Source organism: Oncorhynchus mykiss, chromosome 2, assembly GCF_057628025.1.
Source record: "Oncorhynchus mykiss isolate SJ-2025 chromosome 2, ASM5762802v1, whole genome shotgun sequence".
Classification (NCBI taxonomy): domain Eukaryota; kingdom Metazoa; phylum Chordata; class Actinopteri; order Salmoniformes; family Salmonidae; genus Oncorhynchus; species Oncorhynchus mykiss.
In genome coordinates, this window is record NC_143023.1 from 47,368,408 (window position 1) to 47,392,594 (window position 24,187).

At 44.7% G+C, this 24,187-nt stretch overlaps 1 protein-coding gene across 1 annotated transcript in view; it reads right to left on the reverse strand.

The window, feature by feature from the left end:
• si:ch211-236l14.4 (SITS-binding protein) overlaps positions 1-24,187 on the reverse strand; it is an 82,570-nt gene that overhangs the window by 48,673 nt on the left and 9,710 nt on the right. The window contains exon 2 of the mRNA XM_021564132.3: positions 19,651-19,822. Within this exon, the coding sequence (XP_021419807.3) occupies positions 19,651-19,822 (172 nt within the window). The remainder of the gene's footprint in view (positions 1-19,650; positions 19,823-24,187) is intronic.

Genomic DNA, 24,187 nt, shown 5'->3' on the forward strand with positions numbered 1-24,187 from the left:
AAACACATAAAATATGAAATATACAAGATTAACCAAATATTTAATTGCTCTCAGACAAAAAACTTTACTTGGCAAAACATTCAATAATACTCTTTTCAATAATATTTTGTTTCCCCAGGTATAGCCCATCTGTGAAAGTTTACCTTACCAATCAGAGATGGATTTGAACTTAACTAACAATCTGAGGGGCGTTATAGAGCAGTGCACTATACAGCCGACAATGCACTTTTTTAAGGCAATGTTCCCGATGTTCACAGAGATCACATTCACAGTTAATGCTGCAAATGTCGGCTAAATCGCAAACACACACCTTTAATGTCAAGCGCTCTACATCACAATGCGTCTCGGATTCAATCCCAGCCTTAGTGAGACCAAGTTCATGAATCACTAATATGAGTAGTGAATCACTAATGAATCACTAATATGAGTAGTGAATCACTAATGAATCACTAATATGAGTAGGTGACAATGTTTACGTATCATCAACTGTTATAAACCGGTAGTATATCACCTATCCTATAGTATACTTTACACCAATAATGCTTACGTCTTGGTTGTGGTAACCCCCTGTAACGTGTATCTACATTACTTAATGATGTGTAAATATAGGAATAGGCCTTTGGGCTTTAGAAGGCTCGCATGATAGCTCCAAAAAAAAAGGTATCTTGCATCTCAGCGATATCTAATCTGCACTCCAGTACTTCCATTTGTTCTGTACAGTTTAAGACAGGTGGGCATAGGACAAGCTCCCCCAGTTGGCAACTAGCTCAAATGTCACTTTCCTACTCTCTCTCTTTCCTGCACTCTCTTCCTCCTGTACTCTCTCTTTTTTTGAATCTCTCCTATCTCCCGTCTCTGTCTCTTCCCCGTATGCTCTTTCTCTCCTGCGCTCTCTTTAGGACTTTCTCTATCTCTCCCATTTTCTCTGTTCTCTCTCTGTTGCTCTCTCTCTCAGAACTCAGAAGGAAGCATTACCTACCAAAGTGTCTCAAGGCCAAAGCCAAGCCTGGTTTGGACCAAAGAGGATACTAGGCCACAGTTGACAGATCCCAGGTTAGACAACTCAGAAACAACAATAGCCCACTGCAAAAAACAACAACACACCCCTCGACTGTCCCAATGTCTTAATATACATGGGGTACCGCTGCAAGAGTTTAAAAGGTTACCACTGGGTCGAGGGAAGCTCATTTTACCAGCCAAGACAAAGACATGGTATTCAGCTGCTGCTGGACAGACGGACGAACAGACAGACAGAAGTATGGACATAGAATTAGGAATGAAAATACTAGAATGGACATGAACCTTCTTATGATGGTCCAAAGGTCAGCCATGTTGGTCAACCACGGTTTGCCAGTGCTGTGAGAAGATATTGTGTGAAACAATGAATGTTTAGAATGTTTCTGCACTGTATGTGTATTATCTAGATGGCCAGACAGTTTTAAAGGAATGATTGCATACATTTGTTCAAATTAACTGCCAAAATTATATTCAAACAATAGAGAGCTTGCAGTTGCATCACAAATCACCTAGCAACCGCACCAGGTGCCATGTCCGAAGACCAATCGTCCACATGGGTGGCTGCATTTTGCTATCACCGGAAACTTCAGGAAAATTGCCCATTATTTAGTTTTTCTAAGGACCTAGAAAGTGGAGGCATTTATAGAACCTATTCAAGTAAGTAAATTTAATTTTGAAAATGATATCTACAGGAACTTTGTGTGCAAGCTATTTCAAAAGGGCTGCTAACGTGATGTTCGCTAGCTAGCTAACTTTACATACTGTATAGCTAGCCAAGTGAATTAAATATCACCAGCTAGCTAACTTCATATAAGCTAGTTAGCTACCTATCTTGACGTATTTATTTTGTAACTCGAAATGCATTTGTAGCACTTTGGTAGTCAATTCTTACCATGTCCATTATTAAAATAGGATTTCCTGCATATAGAAATTACAGTTTTTGTTTTCAACATTTATCACAGGTAACTTAAACTTAAAAAATTTTATTCAAACAGTTGAGAGTATTTGTCTCCTAAGCAGACTCTTCAGTATCATTGTCACTTCAGAGCTGTGTGTGTGTTTTACAGATGGCAGAGAAAGGCAGAGCACCAGTGTGGGACAATGACATGGAATTGGCACCAGGGAAAGCAAGGTGTCTTATTTGTAATAAAGATGTAAGCATGGGGTCAGCAACGGCTAAATCAGAAAATACCACCAACCTGTGGAATCACCTTATTAAGAACACCCATCCAAAAGCCCATATGTATTATATTAAGTTAAAATAAAAGTGTTCATTGTTCATTCAGTATTGTTGCAATTGTCATTATTACAAAAATGTGTGTATATATATATACACATTTTGAAAATCGGCCGACTAATCGGCATCAGCTTTTTTTTTTTTAATCGGTATCGTTATCGCCGTCATAATCGGTCGACCTCTAATTCAGACCCTATGCGACTCGAAATTGAGCTCAGGTGCATCCTGTTTCCATTGATCATCCCTGAGATGTTTTCACAACGTGATTTGAGTCCACCTGTAGCAAATTCGAATTGACTGGACATGATTTGGAAAGGCACACGCCTGTCTATATAAGGTCCCACTGTTGGGAGTGCATATCAGTGCAAAAACCAAGCCATGTGGTCGAAGGAATTATACGTAGAGCTCCGAGATAGGATTGCAGAGATCTGAGGAAGGGTACCAAAGCATTGAAGGTTCACAAGAACACAGTGGCTTCCATCATTCTTAAATGGAAGAAGTTTGGAACCACCAAGACTTTTCCTTGAGTCCACTTGGAGTTTGCCAAAAGGCACCTAAATAAAGACTCTCAGACCATGAAAAGCAAGATTCTCTGGTCTGATGAAACCAAGAATGAACTCTTTGACCTGAATGCCAAGCATCACTTCTGGAGGAAACCTGGCACCATCCATATGGTGAAGCATGGTGGTGGCAGCATCATGCTGTAGGGATGTTTTTCAGCGGCAGGGAGTGGGAGACTAGTCAGAATCGTGAGAAAGAACTGATCATGTGACTGAGAGCCATGTAAGAGAGAGGTGCTTCGGCACCCAGCGGGGAGAAGGGAATTATAATTATTACATTCAGCCAAAGGGAACAACGGCCACTGGCTGCAAAAGGCATGGATTATTTTAGGGGTATTATAGCCACACAAAGAGGATGCAGCCAGGAAATTTGAGGCCTTATCAAGTGCTTGTCAAATTGTAAATGAGAGACTGATGAAGTGTGTACAGCCTGCGCAAAAAACAAAGCAGAGCTCATGCCTTTCATGTGAATTTTTTCAAATCATCATTAGAGTTGCATTATGCAGCCTTACAATGTATTAAAAATCAAAACATATAGCTCAACATTTTTATCACAACTAAAGTTACATAAATAACTCAAAATTAAGCATATAGGAGTACCTATTTCTTTGTTAACCGGCGCTCAACACAGAACAGCCACATGTGCACACTCCCTCAAATCGTTTGGAGAAAATGTCCTTTCTATTTTATTCAGTTATATTCAATTGTATTCTTCATACTATAAAATTATATAAAATAATGCCACAGAATTCTAAGCAAATCTTGTCTGCTAAATGAACTAGTGTAGCCCACAGCCAAATGGCATTGCCAGATCAGGGCCTAACATACACTCTAAAAATTAGGGGTTCAACAAGGGTTCTTCTAAGTTCCTCAAAGTTCTTTGAAGAACCTTAGGGTTCTTGGTACTGAAAATTGCCGCCAAAAGGTTCTTCCAAGAACCTCATAGTAGGTGGGGTTCATCGAGGAACCTCATTAGTTGGTGGTGGTTCTTGTACGAACCTAACTGCCCAACTGAAACATTTGGATTTGAATTTGAAAGGACAGCAGGTGGAGGTACTTAACTGAAAAATGTTAAAGTTCTCCTCAATTTAAGGTAAGGTTTTTCCCTTGTATGATCTTAAGTGATTTAGTTTTATGACGATACCATCTATTTTTTCATATTTGTGCAAATCTTTCTCAAATCAGAAAATGGACACAATTCAATGGATATCAATCAACAGAGGTAAGAATATGTACTGTATGCTATAAAATATGGCTAGCTGTATTGCGTGTAGATGACTGAACTGCTCACAATGTGTCTGTGTCTGCAGGTAGCGTTCTCCTGACATCTGCCAAACCCAGAGTTGTCTGTCAGACTGCCAGATGGTGAAGGGTGATTCATCACTCCAGAGAACGCGTTTCCACTGCTCCAGAGTCCAATGGTGGCGAGCTTTACACCACTCCAACCGAAGCTTGGCATTAATCATGGTGATCTTAGGCTTGTGTGTGCCTGCTTGGCCATGGAAAACCATTGAAGCTCATGATGAACAGTTCTTGTGCTGACGTTGCTTCCAGATGCAGTTTGGAACTCAGTAGTGAGTGTTGCAACCAACGACAGATGATTTTTACGCACTAAGCGGTGTGGCCTACCACTTCGCGGCTGAGCCATTGTTGCTCCTAGATGTTTCCACTTCACAATAACAGTACTTACAGTTGACCGGGGAAGCTTTATTAGGGCAGAAATTTGACAAACTGACTTGTTGGAAAGGTGGCATCCTATAACAGTGCCACGTTGAAAGTCAATGAGTCCTTCAGTAAGGCCATTCTCCTGCCAATGTTTGTGTATGGAGATTGCATGGCAGTGTGCTCGATTTTATACAACTGTCAGCAACGGGTGTTGCTGAAATAGCCGAATCTACTAATTTGAAGGGGTGTCCACATTCTTTTGTATATATAGTGTACTAATCATTATACTAGAACTTGATGTTGCCTTGTGCTGACAATAAATTGTTTAGTGCAAATCCAACCCTTGTAATCTAGCTAGTGAAATGTCTGGAAGCAGGAAGTGATGGGATCCTTAGCTTTAAAATCTCTAAGGATTAGCACCCTTTTTTTTTCTTTTTTTTTTTTACAATTTTCACCTAAAATTACATACCCAAATCCAACTGCCTGTAGCTCAGGCCCTGCAGTAAGGATAGGCATATTCTTGATACCATTTGAAAGGAAACAGTTTGAAGTTTGTGGAAATTTGAAATGTATGTAGGAGAATGTAATACATTAGATCTGGTAAAAGATAATACAAAGGAAAAAACATGTTTATTAAAACAAAAATTGTACCATCATCTTTGAAATGCAAGAGAAAGGCAATACTGTATTATTCCAGCCCAGGTACAATTTAGATTTTGGCCACTAGATGGTATCAATGTATGTGCAACTTTTTAGACTGATCCAATGAACCATTGCATTTCTGTTCAAAATGTTGTATTAAGACTGCCCAAATGTGCCAAATTGGTTTATTAATACATTTTCAAGTTCATAACTGTACTCTTCTTAAACAATAGCATGGTATTATTTCACTGTAATAGCTACGGTAAAATTGGACAGTGCAGTTAGATTAAAAATAATTTAAGCTTTCTGCCAATATCAGATAAGTTTATGTCCTGGGAAAGTTTCTTGTTACTTACAACCTCATGATAATCACATTAGCCTACGTTAGCTAAACCGTCCCGCGGGGGACCCACCGATCCTGTAGAGGTTTAAAACATTCACACTACTACTACCAAGTTCAATTCCAGATACTTTTCTCATAGAAGGTCTGAGTGGCACTTGGAGGTGCCACTGTGATAATAGTTTGCCTAAGACTACCACAACAATTATAATATCTATGCTAAATGTGTTTAAATTTTAGGCTATATTAAATATATTAAGAGATGACAAACAAAATACTTTTAATTTCACCCATACAACAATATAGCCTATTATTAAAGTACAGTGAGCTTACAATATCATTAACAAGTCTTTTACATGTTCCAAATTACATTTTATATATTTATATGGTTTATTTTGTCATGAAGACAAGGTGAAGGTGCTCTACTCATATTGCACAACAGAATCATTCAGATTAACCAAAGCACAGCATATAACAACCATCTCGTATAACTGAGGGATGTCTCCTTTCATATCTGGAAAAGGACAAAGTAGTAAAAGTAGAAACTGATGCTGCTACAGAATTCCTCATCTTCACAGGGGGAATCCAGTTGACATTGGTGTCTTGATAAAAGTCAGCTGGTGAACAGAACATAAACAAATGAAAATCACACCTGATGTTAGAATATCACTTCTTTAGGTCACCTAAACCATCAGGGCTCTTGTTTGGTTGTGTTTAATTACAGCAAGTGTTTTAGTGTCATATATAGATTAAATCTATTGTTGGGCTGGAACAATGGGATAAGTTGTCCTATCCCATTGAGGCATTTTTCCTATGCTGTAATGTCTATACAATTTCCCTCCTCTTATTAATAAAGTTAACGACAAATGATAATTGGTTCAGTGCCACTGGAGTTGTTTTGGACAATAATGTCCTCCTTCAGGCTATATGGACCTAATATTGTACAATTTGTGTCTCCCCTTTTAATGGTCATGGCTAGAAGTGATCCATCTTTTGTCAAATTAATGTAATTTACGCTGCAGACTAGGATAATTAATGTAGCAGGTTAGTTTAATTAGGTTAAGATAAGGAAAAGAGTTAGGGTTAGCTAAAGTGCCAAAAATGTACTTTTGACATTAATTTGACAAAAGCTAGATCCATTCTAGCCATGACCCTTTTTCATAGGCCTAGATTACATGGTTACATTCAAGACATATTCATTTTTATTGATCTGTTGTCAGTGTCAGCAGAGTAGGCCTAGGCTACCATCAAATTTTAGCTAACTTACTGTTGTTGTTAACACCTGCTTAGCATAACAGCTAAACTCACTCAACATCGATCAGACTTGACATACCAGTGATGAAATTATCGTAGCAGACCTTGTACTGACAGCTGTCTGGTTTCAGGTCTTGACGGGCAAAATGTTTTTTTTCTCGCATTTCTGACAGTTCTTGAGACTTATCTTCTTGATGTCACCAATGGTGTTTCATAATTGCGGGGAATCTGTAAACATGTGTTTTTCATGTTTTCTTTCCTGCCTTGTTAGAGCAGCCAAATACTGCACAGAAAATGATCGTGGTAATGGATCAACTAGTTTAAGGCACTGTTATCATGCAGTTTGGGGTAGCCACTTAACTGTTGTTGCCAGAATAATTAATGCGGTGGTCTTCCAACATGGCCGCCAGGAGGCATCATACGTCAACTGCAAGCCCTCTATGCAGTCAATCCACATGCATACACTGGCTCAAATCAGTTGATGATAGGACGTAGACAAGTAGCAAATGCAACAAGTACTGAGGTTGTATCATATAATAGCACTCACAGCTTTCCTGAGACATTTAAGCTCTGTTTACATATATTTTAAAGGCTTTTTATACAGAAAATGTGTATAAAACCTGTATAAACTGCATTAATGAAGTTGACTAATTCCATTACACCATTTCTGATACATCACATGCCTTACTTTTATTGTCTTGCATAAGTAAAAGCAGGAAATGCATCACCTATGCCTCTATTGCCATTCATTCCAATTAGACTGGTTTTGGATTTCCATTCTGGAACTTTGAGTATTTATGACATAGCCCCTCTAGTAATTTAAAATAATCTCTATGAGTATAGACACACACACACAGACAGACAGTCAGCCACGCACACACACACACACACACACACACACACACAGACAGACAGACAGACAGACAGACAAATCAAATCAACATTTATTTGTCACATACACATGGTTAGCAGATGTTAATGCGAGTGTAGCGAAATGCTTGTGCTTCTAGTTCCGACAATGCAGTAATAACCAACAAGTAATCTAACTAACAATTCCAAAACTACTGTCTTATACACAGTGTAAGGGGATAAAGAATATGTACATACAAATATATATGAATGAGTGATGGTACAGAGCAGCATAGGCAAGATACAGTAGATGGTATCGAGTACAGTATATACATATGAGATGAGTATGTAAACAAAGTGGCATAGTTAAAGTGGCTAGTGATACATGTATTACATAAGGATGCAGTAGATGATATAGAGTACAGTATATACGTATGCATATGAGATGAATAATGTAGGGTATGTAAACATTATATTAGGTAGCATTGTTTAAAGTGGCTAGTGATATATTTTACATCATTTCCCATCAATTCCCATTATTAAAGTGGCTGGAGTTGAGTCAGTGTGTTGGCAGCAGCCACTCAATGTTAGTGGTGGCTGTTTAACAGTCCGATGGCCTTGAGATAGAAGCTGTTTTTCAGTCTCTCGGTCCCAGCTTTGATGCACCTGTACTGACCTCGCCTTCTGGATGATAGCGGGGTGAACAGGCAGTGGCTCGGGTGGTTGTTGTCCTTGATGATCTTTATGGCCTTCCTGTAACATCGGGTGGTGTAGGTGTCCTGGAGGGCAGGTAGTTTGCCCCCGGTGATGCGTTGTGCAGACCTCACTACCCTCTGGAGAGCCTTACGGTTGTGGGCGGAGCAGTTGCCGTACCAGGCGGTGATACAGCCCGCCAGGATGCTCTCGATTGTGCATCTGTAGAAGTTTGTGAGTGCTTTTGGTGACAAGCCGAATTTCTTCAGCCTCCTGAGGTTGAAGAGGCGCTGCTGCGCCTTCTTCACGATGCTGTCTGTGTGAGTGGACCAATTCAGTTTGTCTGTGATGTGTATGCTGAGGAACTTAAAACTTACTACCCTCTCCACTACTGTTCCATCGATGTGGATAGGGGGGTGTTCCCTCTGCTGTTTCCTGAAGTCCACAATCATCTCCTTAGTTTTGTTGACGTTGAGTGTGAGGTTATTTTCCTGACACCACACTCCGAGGGCCCTCACCTCCTCCCTGTAGGCCGTCTCGTCGTTGTTGGTAATCAAGCCTACCACTGTTGTGTCCGCAAACTTGATGATTGAGTTGGAGGCGTGCGTGGCCACGCAGTTGTGGGTGAACAGGGAGTATAGGAGAGGGCTCAGAACGCACCCTTGTGGGGCCCCAGTGTTGAGGATCAGCGGGGTGGAGATGTTGTTGCCTACCCTCACCACCTGGGGCGGCCCGTCAGGAAGTCCAGTACCCAGTTGCACAGGGCGGGGTCGAGACCCAGGGTCTCGAGCTTGATCACGAGCTTGGAGGGTACTATGGTGTTGAATGCCGAGCTGTAGTCGATGAACAGCATTCTCACATAGGTATTCCTCTTGTCCAGAAGGGTTAGGGCAGTGTGCAGTGTGGTTGAGATTGCATCGTCTGTGGACCTATTTGGGCGGTAAGCAAATTGGAGTGGGTCTAGGGTGTCAGGTAGGGTGGAGGTGATATGGTCCTTGACTAGTCTCTCAAAGCACTTCATGATGACGGAAGTGAGTGCTACGGGGCGGTAGTCGTTTAGCTCAGTTACCTTAGCTTTCTTGGGAACAGGAACAACAGACAGAGTCTCTCACAGCCAATGCCTGAGTCTCAGGGCCTGTTTGAATACCTTTAACATGCATTCTGACTTCCCAGATGGCAAAACCCATGGCACATGCACTGTAAAACCTAACAGTATATATTGCTAAAAGAATTAAGTACAATTTACTCAAAGGTTACTAAAAGTACAATTTACTCACTTTCACTCAGTAGTTATTTCTCAATTATTAGTTATTATAGATTGCACTCAATAAGATTGAGTGTATTTGATAGAACAAATTAGTTAGATGCAAGCTCTTGATTACGTCTGACGTCATGCACGTTGACATTCCAAAGGCACATTTGTCAAGTTCCGAAAAATGACTTCCAACATGGCGGCAAAATCGCCACGATTTCTTAAATCGGTATTATCTCCATAGCAAGCTGTTATCAACTATTGCCGGCAACAGTGGATACTTTCTCAATGGTATAAAGTTATTAATTGTTCATTTGAATCATGTGTGTTAATTTGTACAATTTCAAAGCATAATCTGTCAAGCTAGTAATCAGGCTGCTAACTGGCATGCCAGGGCTAACGTTACGTCGTAATAGCTAACATGACTTCATCAGATCCTCTCTCTGTCATGTACTGTCATGTTGTGTCTTGTCTCTGTCCTTTCCCTTCACCCTGTCTCCCTCTGCTGGTCGTTGTTAGGTTACCTTTTCTCCCCCTCTTTCCCCCAGCTGTGCCTTGTCTCCTCCTAACCACCTCGTCACCCCTTTTCCCACCTGTTCCCTTTTTCCCTCTGATTAGGTCCCTATATCTCTCTCTGTTTCTGCTCCTGTCTTTGTCGGATTCTTGTTTGTTGTGTTTCATGCCTGAACCAGACTGTCGTCATGTTTGCTGTAACCTTGTCTTGTCCTGTCGGAATCTGCCGGTCCGTCTGAGCCTACCTATGTTTGGTAATTAAAGAAGCTCTGTTTAAGTTAATTCGCTTTTGGGTCCTCATTCACGCACCGTAACAGAAGAATCCGACCAAGAATGGACCCAGCGACTTCGGACCCTCTCCACTCAGCCGTCGGGATCCAGGGAGCGATGCTAGGCAGACACGAGCAGGAAGTGTCTGCTGCTCGACATGCCGTTGAGACCCTGGCCACCCAAGTCTCCAACCTCACAGAACAGGTTCACCATCTCCGCCTCGATCCACCGGCCACTTCCAGGGCTTTCGAATCTCCGGAGCCCAGAATCAATAACCCGCCGTGTTACTCTGGGGAGCCCACTGAATGCCGCTCGTTCCTCACCCAGTGTGATATTGTGTTTTCTCTCCAGCCCAACACTTACTCCAGGAGCACTGCTCGTGTCGCCTACGTCATATCTCTCCTTATTGGACGGGCTCGTGAGTGGGGCACGGCAATCTGGGAGGCAAGGGCTGAGTGTACTAACCAGTATCAGGACTTTAAGGAGGAGATGATACGGGTTTTTGATCGATCTGTTTTTGGGGAGGAGGCTTCCAGGGCCCTGTCTTCCCTATGTCAAGGTAATCGATCCATAACAGACTACTCTATTGAGTTTCGCACTCTTGCTGCCTCCAGTGGCTGGAACGAGCCGGCTTTGCTCGCTCGTTTTCTGGAGGGTCTCCGCGCAGAGGTAAAGGATGAGATTCTCTCCCGGGAGGTTCCTTCCAGCGTGGATTCCTTGATTGAACTCGCTATTCGCATTGAGCGACGGGTTGATCTTCGTCACCGAGCTCGTGGAAAGGAGCTCGCGTTCTCCGTTGCCCCCCTCTCCGCATCACTACCATCTTCCTCTGCCGGCTCGGGTGCTGAGCCCATGCAGCTGGGAGGTATCCGCATCTCGACTAAGGAGAGGGAACGGAGAATCACCAACCGCCTCTGTCTCTATTGCGGTTCCGCTGGTCATTTTGTCACTTCATGTCCAGTAAAAGGCCAGAGCTCGTCAGTAAGCGGAGGGCTACTGGTGAGCGCTACTACTCCTGTCTCTCCTTCAAGATCCTGCACTACCTTGTCGGTCCATCTACGCTGGACCGGTTCGTCAGCTTCCTGCAGTGCCTTAATAGACTCTGGGGCGGAGGGCTGTTTTATGGACGAGACCTGGGCTCGGGAACATGACATTCCTCTCAGACAGTTAAAGGAGCCCACGGCCTTGTTCGCCCTGGATGGTAGTCCTCTCCCCAGGATTCAGCGTGAGACGCTACCTTTAACCCTCACTGTTTCTGGTAATCATAGTGAAACCATTTCTTTTTTAATTTTTCGTTCACCTTTTACACCTGTTGTTTTGGGCCATCCCTGGCTAGTTTGTCATAATCCTTCCATTAATTGGTCTAGTAATTCTATCCTCTCCTGGAACGTCTCTTGTCATGTGAAATGTTTAATGTCTGCTATCCCCCCTGTTTCCTCTGTCTCTTCTTCACAGGAGGAGCCTGGTGATTTGACAGGGGTGCCGGAGGAATATCACGATCTGCGCACGGTGTTCAGTCGGTCCAGGGCCACCTCTCTTCCTCCACACCGGTCGTATGATTGTAGTATTGATCTCCTTCCGGGAACCACCCCCCCCCCGGGGTAGACTATACTCTCTGTCGGCTCCCGAACGTAAGGCTCTCGAAGATTATTTGTCTGTAGCTCTTGACGCCGGTACCATAGTCCCCTCCTCCTCTCCCGCCGGAGCGGGGTTTTTTTTTGTCAAGAAGAAGGACGGGTCTCTGCGCCCCTGCATAGATTATCGAGGGCTGAATGACATAACAGTGAAGAATCGTTATCCGCTTCCTCTTATGTCTTCAGCCTTCGAGATCCTGCAGGGAGCCAGGTTTTTCACTAAGTTGGACCTTCGTAACGCTTACCATCTCGTGCGCATCAGGGAGGGGGACGAGTGGAAGACGGCGTTTAACACTCCGTTAGGGCACTTTGAATACCGGGTTCTTCCTTTCGGCCTCGCTAACGCTCCAGCTGTCTTTCAGGCATTAGTCAATGATGTCCTGAGAGACATGCTGAACATCTTTGTTTTCGTTTACCTTGACGATATCCTGATTTTTTCACCGTCACTCCAGATTCATGTTCAGCACGTTCGACGTGTCCTCCAGCGCCTTTTAGAGAATTGTCTTTTTGTGAAGGCTGAGAAGTGCACTTTTCATGCCTCCTCCGTCACATTTCTCGGTTCTGTTATTTCCGCTGAAGGCATTAAGATGGATCCCGCTAAGGTCCAAGCTGTCATTGATTGGCCCGTCCCTAAGTCACGCGTCGAGCTGCAGTGCTTTCTCGGCTTCGCGAACTTCTATCGTCGTTTCATCCGTAATTTCGGTCAGGTGGCAGCTCCTCTCACAGCCCTTACTTCTGTCAAGACGTGCTTTAAGTGGTCCGTTTCCGCCCAGGGAGCTTTTGATCTCCTCAAGAATCGTTTTACATCCGCTCCTATCCTTGTTACACCTGACGTCTCTAGACAGTTCGTTGTCGAGGTTGACGCGTCAGAGGTGGGCGTGGGAGCCATTCTTTCTCAGCGCTCCCTCTCTGACGACAAGGTCCACCCATGCGCGTATTTTTCTCATCGCCTGTCGCCGTCGGAACGTAACTATGATGTGGGTAACCGCGAACTGCTCGCCATCCGGTTAGCCCTAGGCGAATGGCGACAGTGGTTGGAGGGGGCGACCGTTCCTTTTGTCGTTTGGACTGACCATAGGAACCTTGAGTACATCCGTTCTGCCAAACGACTTAATGCGCGTCAGGCGCGTTGGGCGCTGTTTTTCGCTCGTTTCGAGTTCGTGATTTCTTATCGTCCGGGCTCTAAGAACACCAAGCCTGATGCTCTGTCTCGTCTCTTCAGTTCTTCAGTAGCCTCCACTGACCCCGAGGGGATTCTCCCTCAGGGGCGTGTTGTCGGGTTGACTGTCTGGGGAATTGAGAGGCAGGTAAAGCAAGCGCTCACTCACACTCCGGCGCCGCGCGCTTGTCCTAGGAACCTTCTTTTCGTTCCCGTTCCTACTCGTCTGGCCGTTCTTCAGTGGGCTCACTCTGCCAAGTTAGCCGGCCACCCTGGCGTTCGGGGTACGCTTGCTTCCATTCGCCAGCGTTTTTGGTGGCCCACCCGGGAGCATGACACGCGTTGTTTCGTGGCTGCTTGTTCGGTCTGCGCGCAGACTAAGTCCGGTAACTCTCCTCCTGCCGGCCGTCTCAGGCCGCTTCCTATTCCCTCTCGACCGTGGTCTCACATCGCCTTAGATTTTGTCACCGGACTGCCTTCGTCAGCGGGGAAGACTGTTATTCTTACGGTTGTCGATAGGTTCTCTAAGGCGGCTCATTTCATTCCCCTTGCTAAGCTTCCTTCTGCTAAAGAGACGGCACAAATCATCATCGAGAATGTTTTCAGAATTCATGGCCTTCCGTCAGACGTCGTTTCGGACAGAGGTCCGCAATTCACGTCTCAATTTTGGAGGGAGTTTTGCCGTTTGATTGGGGCTTCCGTCAGTCTCTCTTCCGGCTTTCACCCCCAGTCTAACGGTCAAGCAGAACGGGCCAATCAGACTATTGGTCGCATCTTACGCAGTCTTTCTTTTCGCAACCCTGCGTCTTGGTCAGAACAGCTCCCCTGGGCAGAATACGCCCACAACTCGCTTCCTTCGTCTGCGACCAGGCTATCTCCCTTTCAGAGTAGCCTCGGGTACCAGCCTCCGCTGTTCTCATCTCAGTTCGCCGAGTCCAGCGTCCCCTCCGCTCAGGCTTTTGTCCAACGTTGCGAGCGCACCTGGAAGAGGGTCAGGTCTGCACTTTGCCGTTATAGGACGCAGACTGTGAGGGCTGCTAATAAGCGTAGAACTAAGAGTCCTAGATATTGTCGCGGTCAGAGAGTTTGGCTCTCCACTCAGAACCTTCCCCTTAAGACGGCTTCTCGCAAGTTGACCCCGCGGTTCATTGGTCCGTTCCGTATTTCTCGGGTCATTAATCCTGTCGCAGTTCGACTTCTTCTTCCGCGATACCTTCGTCGCGTCCACCCGGTCTTCCATGTCTCCTGCATCAAGCCCGTCCTTCGCGCCCCCGCTCGTCTTCCCCCCCCCCCCCATCCTTGTCGAGGGCGCACCCATCTACAGGGTCCGTAAAATTTTGGACATGCGTCCTCGGGGCCGTGGTCACCAGTACCTCGTAGATTGGGAGGGGTACGGTCCTGAGGAGAGGAGTTGGGTTCCCTCTCGGGACGTGCTGGACCGTGCGCTGATCGAGGATTTCCTCCGTTGCCGCCAGGTTTCCTCCTCGAGTGCGCCAGGAGGCGCTCGGTGAGTGGGGGGGTACTGTCATGTACTGTCATGTTGTGTCTTGTCTCTGTCCTTTCCCTTCACCCTGTCTCCCTCTGCTGGTCGTTGTTAGGTTACCTTTTCTCCCCCTCTTTCCCCCAGCTGTGCCTTGTCTCCTCCTAACCACCTCGTCACCCCTTTTCCCACCTGTTCCCTTTTTCCCTCTGATTAGGTCCCTATATCTCTCTCTGTTTCTGCTCCTGTCTTTGTCGGATTCTTGTTTGTTGTGTTTCATGCCTGAACCAGACTGTCGTCATGTTTGCTGTAACCTTGTCTTGTCCTGTCGGAATCTGCCGGTCCGTCTGAGCCTACCTATGTTTGGTAATTAAAGAAGCTCTGTTTAAGTTAATTCGCTTTTGGGTCCTCATTCACGCACCGTAACACTCTCCTTCTCAAAACCCAATGGACGAGAAGGTAAGAGTTCCCTCCCTTCTGACTTTCTCACCCAATGGGTTTTGAGATGGAAACAAAGAGAGAGGAAATGCAATTGAGATTCTCCCCATGACACTCAGACCTTCAAGAAGACATTGACAAACAGAATCCAGTACATGATGGACTATTCTTATCATCTCAAGTATAGCCTTGATGCAGATCACATTTGCCCTGTGACGTCACCTACAGCCCACCTGTAAAGGAGTTCCTTTACAGGTGGAAGGTAGTCAAAGATAAAATTCCACAGCTGTTTTTTTACACAAATATAACAATTGTTTTGCTGTGCCAAACTTGTGTTAATATGGCTAAAAACTGTTCTTTGCCGTCTGTCATTTCCAAATGTAGGTGTATGCAGTTTCTGCAAATAACGTACCAGGACATGCCGAACACCTTCGATGCTGCGCTCGACCGTCACACCTCTTGTTTTATGACATTGTACTGACAGAGGGCATCAAAGAATGGAAGGATCGCTGACGCTTTGGTTGACATTCTGAGGTGTCATGATCTAGATCTACAGCTGAGGTGGGAGACTCTGTCCATAGGACAACAATCAGTCGTATATTGCACAAATCTGGCCTTTATGGAAGAGTGGCAAGAAGAAAGCCATTTCTTAAAGATATCCATAAAAAGTGTCGTTTAAAGTTTGCCACAAGCCACCTGGGAGACACACCAAACATGTGGAAGAAGGTGCTCTGGTCAGATGAAACCAAAATTGAACTTTTTGGCAACAATGCAAAACATTATGTTTGGCGTAAAAGCAACACAGCTCATCACCCTGAACACACCATCACCACTGTCAAACATGGTGGTGGCAGCATCATGGTTTGGGCCTGCTTTTTTTCAGTAGGGACAGGGAAGATGGTTAAAATTGATGGGAAGATGGATGGAGCCAAATACAGGACCATTCTGGAAGAAAACCTGATGGAGTCTGCAAAAGACCTGAGACTGGGACGGAGATTTGTCTTCCAACAAGACAATGATCCAAAACATAAAGCAAAATCTACAATGAAATGGTTCAAAAATAAACATATCCAGGTGTTAAAATGGCCAAGTCAAAGTCCAGACCTGAATCCAATCGAGAATCTGTGGAAAGAACTGAAAACTGCTGTTCACAAATGCTCTCCATTCAACCTCACTGAGCTCGAGCTGTTTTGCAAGGAGGAATGGGAAAAAATGTCAGTCTCTCGATGTGCAAAACTGATAGAGACATACCCCAAGCGACTTACAGCAGTAATCGCAGCAAAAGGTGGCGCTACAAAGTATTAACTTAAGGGGGCTGAATAATTTCGCACGACCAATTTTTCAGTTTTTGATTTGTTAAAAAAGTTTGAAATATCCAATAAATGTCGTTCCACTTCATGATTGTGTCCCACTTGTTGTTGATTCTTCACAAAAAAATACAGTTTTATATCTTTATGTTTGAAGCCTGAAATGTGGCAAAAGGTCGCAAAGTTCAAGGGGCCCGAATACTTTCGCAAGGCACTGTAAGGATGCTGTTCATTGACTATAGCTCAGCCTTCAATACCAAAGTACCCTCCAAGCTCATCATCAAGCTCGGGTCCCTGGGTCTGAACTCCGCCCTGTGCAACTGGGTCCTGGACTTTCTGACGGGCTGCCCCCAGGTGGTGAAGGAAGGAAACAACACCTCCACTTCATTGATCCTCAACACAGGGGCTCCACAAGGGTGCATACACAGCCCCCTCCTGTACTCCCTGTTCACCCATGCCTGCGTGACCACACACGCCTCCAACTCAATCATCAAGTTTGCAGACGACACAACAGAGGTGGGCTTGATTACCAACAATGACGAGACAGCCTACAGGGAGGAGGTGAGGTCCCTGGCGAAGTGGTGCCAGGGAAAATAACCTCTCCCTCAACGTCAAAAAACTAAGGACGTGGACTTCAGGAAAAAGCCGAAGGAGCACGCCCCATCCACATTGACAGGACCGCAGTGGAGAAGGTGGAAAGCTTCAAGTTCCTCGGCATACACATCACTGACAATCTGAAATGGTCCACTCACACAGACAGTGTGGTGAAGAAGGCACAATAGCGCCTCTTCAACCTCAGGCGGCTGAAGAAATTTGTCTTGGCCCCTAAGACCCTCACAAACTTATACAGATTCACAATTGAGAGCATCCTGTCGGGCTGTATCCTCGCCTGGTACAGCAACTTCACTGCCTGCAACCGCAGGGCTCTCCAGAGGGTGGTGCGTCTACCTAACGCATCACCAGGGGCACACTGCCTGTCCTCCAGGACACCTACAGCACCCGATGTCAGAAGCAGGCCAAAAAGATCATCAAGGACATCAACCACCTGAGCCACGGCCTGTTCACTCCGCTATCATCCAGAAGGCGAGGTCAGTACAAGTGCATCAAAGCTGGAACAAGAGACTGAAAAACAGCTTCTATCTCAAGGCCATCAGACTGTTAAACAGCCATCACTAGCCAGCTACCATCCGGTTACTCAACCCTGCACCTTAGAGGCTGCTGCCCTATATACAGTACATAGTCATGGAATCACTGATGACTTGAATAATGGAACACTAGTCACTTTAATAATGTTTACATACTGCTTTACTAATTTCAGATGTATATACTGTATTCTGTAAGAACCAACGCTGGAGATGAGAAGCAGGTATGGAGAGTGAACATTTAATTTACACAGACATGGAACAGGACAGGAACAGCATCAGAACCGGGTAACCGAGACATACGACAATCAATGCGGAAGCAGGGAGCAGAGCTGGGGGACAGACAAATATAGGGAAGGAAATAATACAGGTGATTGAGTCCGGGTGAGTCCAAATGGTCGCTGATGCGCGTGACGAGGGAACCAGGTGTGTGTAATGATGGTGTCAAGAGTGAGTAATGCAGATCAGCCTGGTGCCCTCGAGCGCCAGGGAGGGAGAGAGGGAGCAGGTGTGACTGTATTCTATTCTACTGTATTTTAGTCAATGCCACTCCGACATTGCTCGTCCTAATATTTGTATATTTCTTAATTCCATTATTTGCTTCTAGATTTGTGTGTATTGTTGTGAATTGTTATATATTACTGCACTGTTGGAGCTAGGAACACAAGCATTTCACTACACCCACAATCAATCACATCTGCTAAATATGTGTATGTGACCAATACAATTTGATTTGAAAAGTGCTTTCAGTGGAGCTTTTTAATCCAGGACTAGGCTTAATCTGTGTCTGGGAAACCGGCACTACATTTTTGAATGAGGAAATATTACCTGCAAAATGTTAGCATTAGTATCACATTAGCATGTCTGGCATGGTTGGGGATCAGCTTTGCTATGCCCAGAGATAGCGGCAGTAGCTTCAGCCCAGAGCACTTTTGTTATTTGTCTTCAAAGCACAGTGATAGATAGTGGGTTAAAAGGTCCTGGACATTACTGCTGCCCTCTCAGAAGGTGGAGAAGAGATTTAAGTCATGTGACAGTTAAGCCCCTGCTACTGTGTTATATAAGACTGTGTGTGTGTGTGTGTGTGTGTGTGTGTGTGTGTGTGTGTGTGTGTGTGTGTGTGGGGAAACAATGGTGTGATGAATCACAAAGGGCTTTTGTTTGTATCACATGATGATAATTATGGCTTTTAGTTGATGTATTGCCCCATGCTCTGATCTGGACTGGCAAAGCTGTCTGGGACAAAGATTAGCATGTTTTAGCTCCAACAAACACACACAGTCATGGTACACTCTCTCACTCACACATGTGTACACACACACACACGTGCGTGCGTGCGCACGTACACACACATACACACAAACTCAGACACACACGTACACAAACAAACCTCGACTCACACACATTGCATTAAGATGTCTTTGTATTTTGTAACCTTTTTCTCATTGTGTGTGTGTTTGTGTTTGTGTGTGTGTGTGTGTGTGTGTGTGTGTGTGTGTGTGTGTGTGTGTGTATGTTTGTGTGAGTGTGTGTGTGTTTGGCATTTACATATGGCTCACTTTAAGCAGAGACTGGGTTTGGAGCTCAGAAGCCCTGTCACACATGCCACACATAGCAGGCGTGGTGGTCCATAGTCCCCGGGGGTCATTGCAATACCCCTCATCACACACACACATTTACATCCGGCTGGGACCACTAGCATGGCATTCCCCACACTCCTATCCCGATAAAACCAACACCCCCCAAAAATAACCTTTCAAATAAAGTAATCTGTTGCTTCTAATAATAGAAATAAAAGGCAATTAGTGCTGCATCCCTAGGAGTTCATGTAAATGTGGTGGTTTTCCTGCCTTTTGTAGTATAATCTCTCAATGAATAAACCCAGGGACAACCTGTATTGTGTTACACTCTATTTACAGAGCATGTGTCCCGTAGGCCTGTAAGTGATACAGTAAGTCAACAAAAGAACAACGACAGGGCTTTCCCCTGTCCCTGTGACTCATCAAGTCACCAATAACCACAGATGTAGAATCAGATATCTCTTCCCCTGTCCTAACCATAACCATTAGGGGATGGAAAACGTATCTAACCCTGTATCAGTGAATAGGGGCAACTTTTAGCTAAATCAATCTGGCTCAACATTCTCATTCTGTACCCATTATTAAGCCGACGGACCAGATATGGCGAAGACCCCTTACCTGACGAGCCCAGGAAGTAGCGTTCGAGGACTGAGCCAAAGCCAGACGGGTTGTCCCTGAGGTTGCTAACAGTGAACGGCTGCATGGTGACATTCTGCTCGTTGATTGGCCAGCTCTGGTTCTGGACGCTGGCGCCACCATACCACGACATGTTAGCCATGGAGAAGCAGTCCTGGGGGAAGGGGGAGACACACACACACACACACAGAGAAGATACAGTTAAAGAGTGAGTGAAATAGGAGGAGGAGAGAGAGAAGTAGATGGTTGGAAAAGACAGAGGAGAGAGGAGATTAATAGAATGACAGCAAGAGGGAGTGAGAGATGGACAAAGAAAAAAGAGACTGGGCTTGTGACAGTGGAAGGCAGGAGGAAGAGAGAATATTCCTCTAAAGAAACAGAACGGGGAGAGAAAGGTGAATTGGAACAGGGTAAAGAAGGAGGGAGGAAAATGATGAGAGATAGATGAAAGGTAGTTGAATGATAGAGAATACACCGTGGAAGAAAACAGAGATTGAGACAGAGTTGGAAAATCTAAAGGGGTTGATCTGAGGTCTTTAGTGTCATCTAGAATCAGTCTCACACACTAATAGATATATTCATAAAAAATAAAGGAGGGGGGAGGAGAAGGAGAAGGGGGAAGAGGAGGATAAGGAAGAAGAAAAAGGAGGAGCAATGTAAGAGCGGACGAGCGTTGAAGATCTAACTTAAAAAGTCTACAAAAATAATGAGCTGGTTGTGACTGAGGGCAACAGACTTTTCTACCAAGAGCTGTGATTTAAATAAATATATTAATAATAATCACAAATAGCTCTTTTTGATTTCATATGGCCAAGAGAGGTGTAATACGTGGATGCTGCAGAAATTCTCAACAAATTATCCAGACAAATCTGCCATATCTGGAAAACACTTTTTATTTTTTTTTATTTCACCTTTATTTAACCAGGTAGGCTAGTTGAGAACAAGTTATCATTTACAACTGCGACCTGGCCAAGATAAAGCATAGCAATGTGAACAGACAACACAGAGTTACACATGGAGTAAACAATTAACAAGTCAATAACACAGTAGAAAAAAATAAAAAAAATAGTCTATATACATTGTGTGCAAAAGGCATGAGGAGGTAGGCGAATAATTACAATTTAGCAGATTAACACTGGAGTGATAAATGATCAGCTGGTCATGTGCAGGAAGATATACTGGTGTGCAAAAGAGCAGAAAAGTAAATAAAAAGTATGGGGATGAGGTAGGTAAATTGGGTGGGCTATTTACCGATAGACTATGTACAGCTGCAGCGATCGGTTAGCTGCTCAGATAGCAGATGTTTAAAGTTGGTGAGGGAGATAAAAGTCTCCAACTTCAGCGATTTTTGCAATTTGTTCCAGTCACAGGCAGCCGAGAACTGGAAGGAAAGGCGGCCAAATGGGGTGTTGGCTTTAGGGATGATCAGTGAGATACACCTGCTGGAGCGCGTGCTGCGGGTGGGTGTTGCCATCATGACTAGTGAACTGAGATAAGGCGGAGCTTTACCTAGCATGGACTTGTAGATGACCTGGAGCCAGTGGGTCTGGCGACGAATATGTAGCGAGGACCAGCGGACTAGAGCATACAGGTCGCAGTGGTGGGTAGTATAAGGTGCTTTAGTAACAAAACGGACGGCACTGTGATAAACTGCATCCAGTTTGCTGAGTAGATTATTGGAAGCTATTTTGTAGATGACATCGCCGAAGTCGAGGATCGGTGGGATAGTCAGTTTTACTAGGGTAAGTTTGGCGGCGTGAGTGAAGGAGGCTTTGTTGCGGAATAGAAAGCCGACTCTAGATTTGATTTTAGATTGAAGATGTTTGATATGAGACTGGAAGGAGAGTTTACAGTCTAGCCAGACACCTAGGTACTTATAGATGTCCACATATTCTAGGTCGGAACCATCCAGGGTGGTGATGCTAGTCGGGCGTGCGGGTGCAGGCAGGGATTGGTTGAAAAGCATGCATTTGGTTTTACTAGCGTTTAAGAGCAGTTGGAGGCCACGTAAGGAGTGTTGTATGGCATTGAAGCTTGTTTGGAGGTTAGATAGCACAGTGTCCAAGGAAGGGCCAGAAGTATACAGAATGGTGTCGTCTGCGTAGAGGTGAATCAGGGAATCGCCCGCAGCAAGAGCAACATCATTGATATATACAGAGAAAAGAGTCGGCCCGAGAATTGAACCCTGTGGCACCCCCATAGAGACTGCCAGAGGACCGGACAACATGCCCTCCGATTTGACACACTGAACTCTGTCTGCAAAGTAGTTGGTGAACCAGGCAAGGCAGTCATTAGAAAAACCGAGGCTACTGAGTCTGCCGATAAGAATATGGTGATTGACAGTGTCTAAAGCCTTGGCCAGGTCGATAAAGACAGCTGCAGAGTACTGTCTTTTATTGATGGCGGTTATGATATTGTTTAGTACCTTGAGCGTGGCTGAGGTGCACGGCTCGGAAACCAGATTGAGGTGCAAGGTCACGATGCAAGGTCACGGCTCGGAAACCAGATTGCACAGCGGAGAAGGTACGGTGGGATTCGAGATGGTCAGTGATCTGTTTGTTGACTAGGCTTTCGAAGACCTTAGATAGGCAGGGCAGGATGGATATAGGTCTGTAACAGTTTGGGTCCAGGGTGTCTCCCCCTTTGAAGAGGGGGATGACTGCGGCAGGTTTCAAATCCTTGGGGATCTCAGACGATATGAAAGAGAGGTTGAACAGGCTGGTAATAGGGTTTGCGACAATGGCGGCGGATAGTTTCAGAAATAGAGGGTCCAGATTGTCAAGCGCAGCTGATTTGTACGGATCCAGATTTTGCAGCTCTTTCAGAACATCTGCTATCTGGATTTGGGTAAAGGAGAAGCTGGGAAGGCTTGGGCGAGTAGCTGCGGGGGGGGGGGGGGGGGGGGGGGGGGGGGAGCTGTTGGCCGAGGTTGGAGTAGCCAGGAGGAAGGCATGGCCAGCCGTTGAGAAATGCTTGTTGAAGTTTTCGATTATCATGGATTTATCAGTGGTGACCGTGTTACCTAGCCTCAGTGAAGTGGGCAGCTGAGAGGAGGTGCTCTTGTTCTCCATGGACTTTACAGTGTCCCAGAACTTTTTGGAGTTAGAGCTACAGGATGCAAATTTCTGTTTGAAAAAGCTGGCCTTTGCTGACTGCGTGTATTGGTTCCTGACTTCCCTGAACAGTTGCATATCGCGGGGACTATTCGATGCTATTGCAGTCCGCCACAGGATGTTTTTGTGCTGGTCGAGGGCAGTCAGGTCTGGAGTGAACCAAGGGCTATATCTGTTCTTAGTTCTGCATTTTTTGAACGGAGCATGCTTATCTAAGATGGTGAGGAAGTTACTTTTAAAGAATGACCAGGCATCCTCAACTGACGGGATGAGGTCAATATCCTTCCAGGATGCCAGGTCGATTAGAAAGGCCTGCTCGCAGAAGTGTTTTAGGGAGCGTTTGACAGTGATGAGGGGTAGTCGTTTGACTGCGGGCCCGTAGCGGATACAGGCAATGAGGCAGTGATCGCTGAGATCCTGATTGAAGACAGCGGAGGTGTATTTGGAGTGCCAATTGGTCAGGATACACTTAGGTGTAGCCGGTCAGAACAATTTTACAACAAATGTATCCAATGAAATTATTAATTATAGTGATCGCTATATCCACTTGACTTAACTGTACGCTGTGACGTAAAACTGTCATTTATAGAGTAATTTGGTGTATCATCAACAGTAAAATACTGTGAAACATTTTACAGCTGATGAAACTAACTGTAAAAGTGTGAACAAATGTGATCAGTGTTATGTCCTTTGGATGATAGACCATTCTTGATACGGGAAACTGCTCAGCATGAAAACCACAGCAGCATTGTAGTTCTTGACACACTCAAACTGGTGCGCCTGGCACCTACTACCATACCCCGTTCAAAGGCATTTAAATATGTTGTCTTGTCAATTCACCCTCTGGATGCCACACATACACAATCCATGTCTCAAGGCTTAAAAGTTATTCTTTAACCTGTTTCCTCCCCTTCATCTACACTGATTGAAGTGGATTTAACAGCTGACATCAATAGGGGATCATAGCTTTCACCTGCAATCACCTGGTCAGTCTATGTCATGGAAAGAGCAGGTGTTCCTAATGTTAAGTACACTCAGTGTATATAATCGGCATGTTTTGAATGGGTGGGGTTTCGGCTTGTAAAATAGTTAATAAACCAATAACAAAGAGCGAAAAAGTTGTTGCTAAAAAGCTATTTATGATTATTTTTTAACCTTTTGAATGGAAAATTATTACAGTAATCTACTTAGGAAATGTCAGAAATGACTTAAAATGTATATAAAAATGGCTTCATTGGGCCTTTAAGCCTTAAATGGTTGAACATTTTGCCATTTCTTTTTGGTCTGTTTTGCCCTGTAGTCTCTGCCAGGTTGGAAGCCTTTGTTAAGGCTTCTAGTAGTGCAAGTAATATAAAACACCAAATATTCATAAACGCATTACCTAGCAGCCAACCTGCTTACAACAA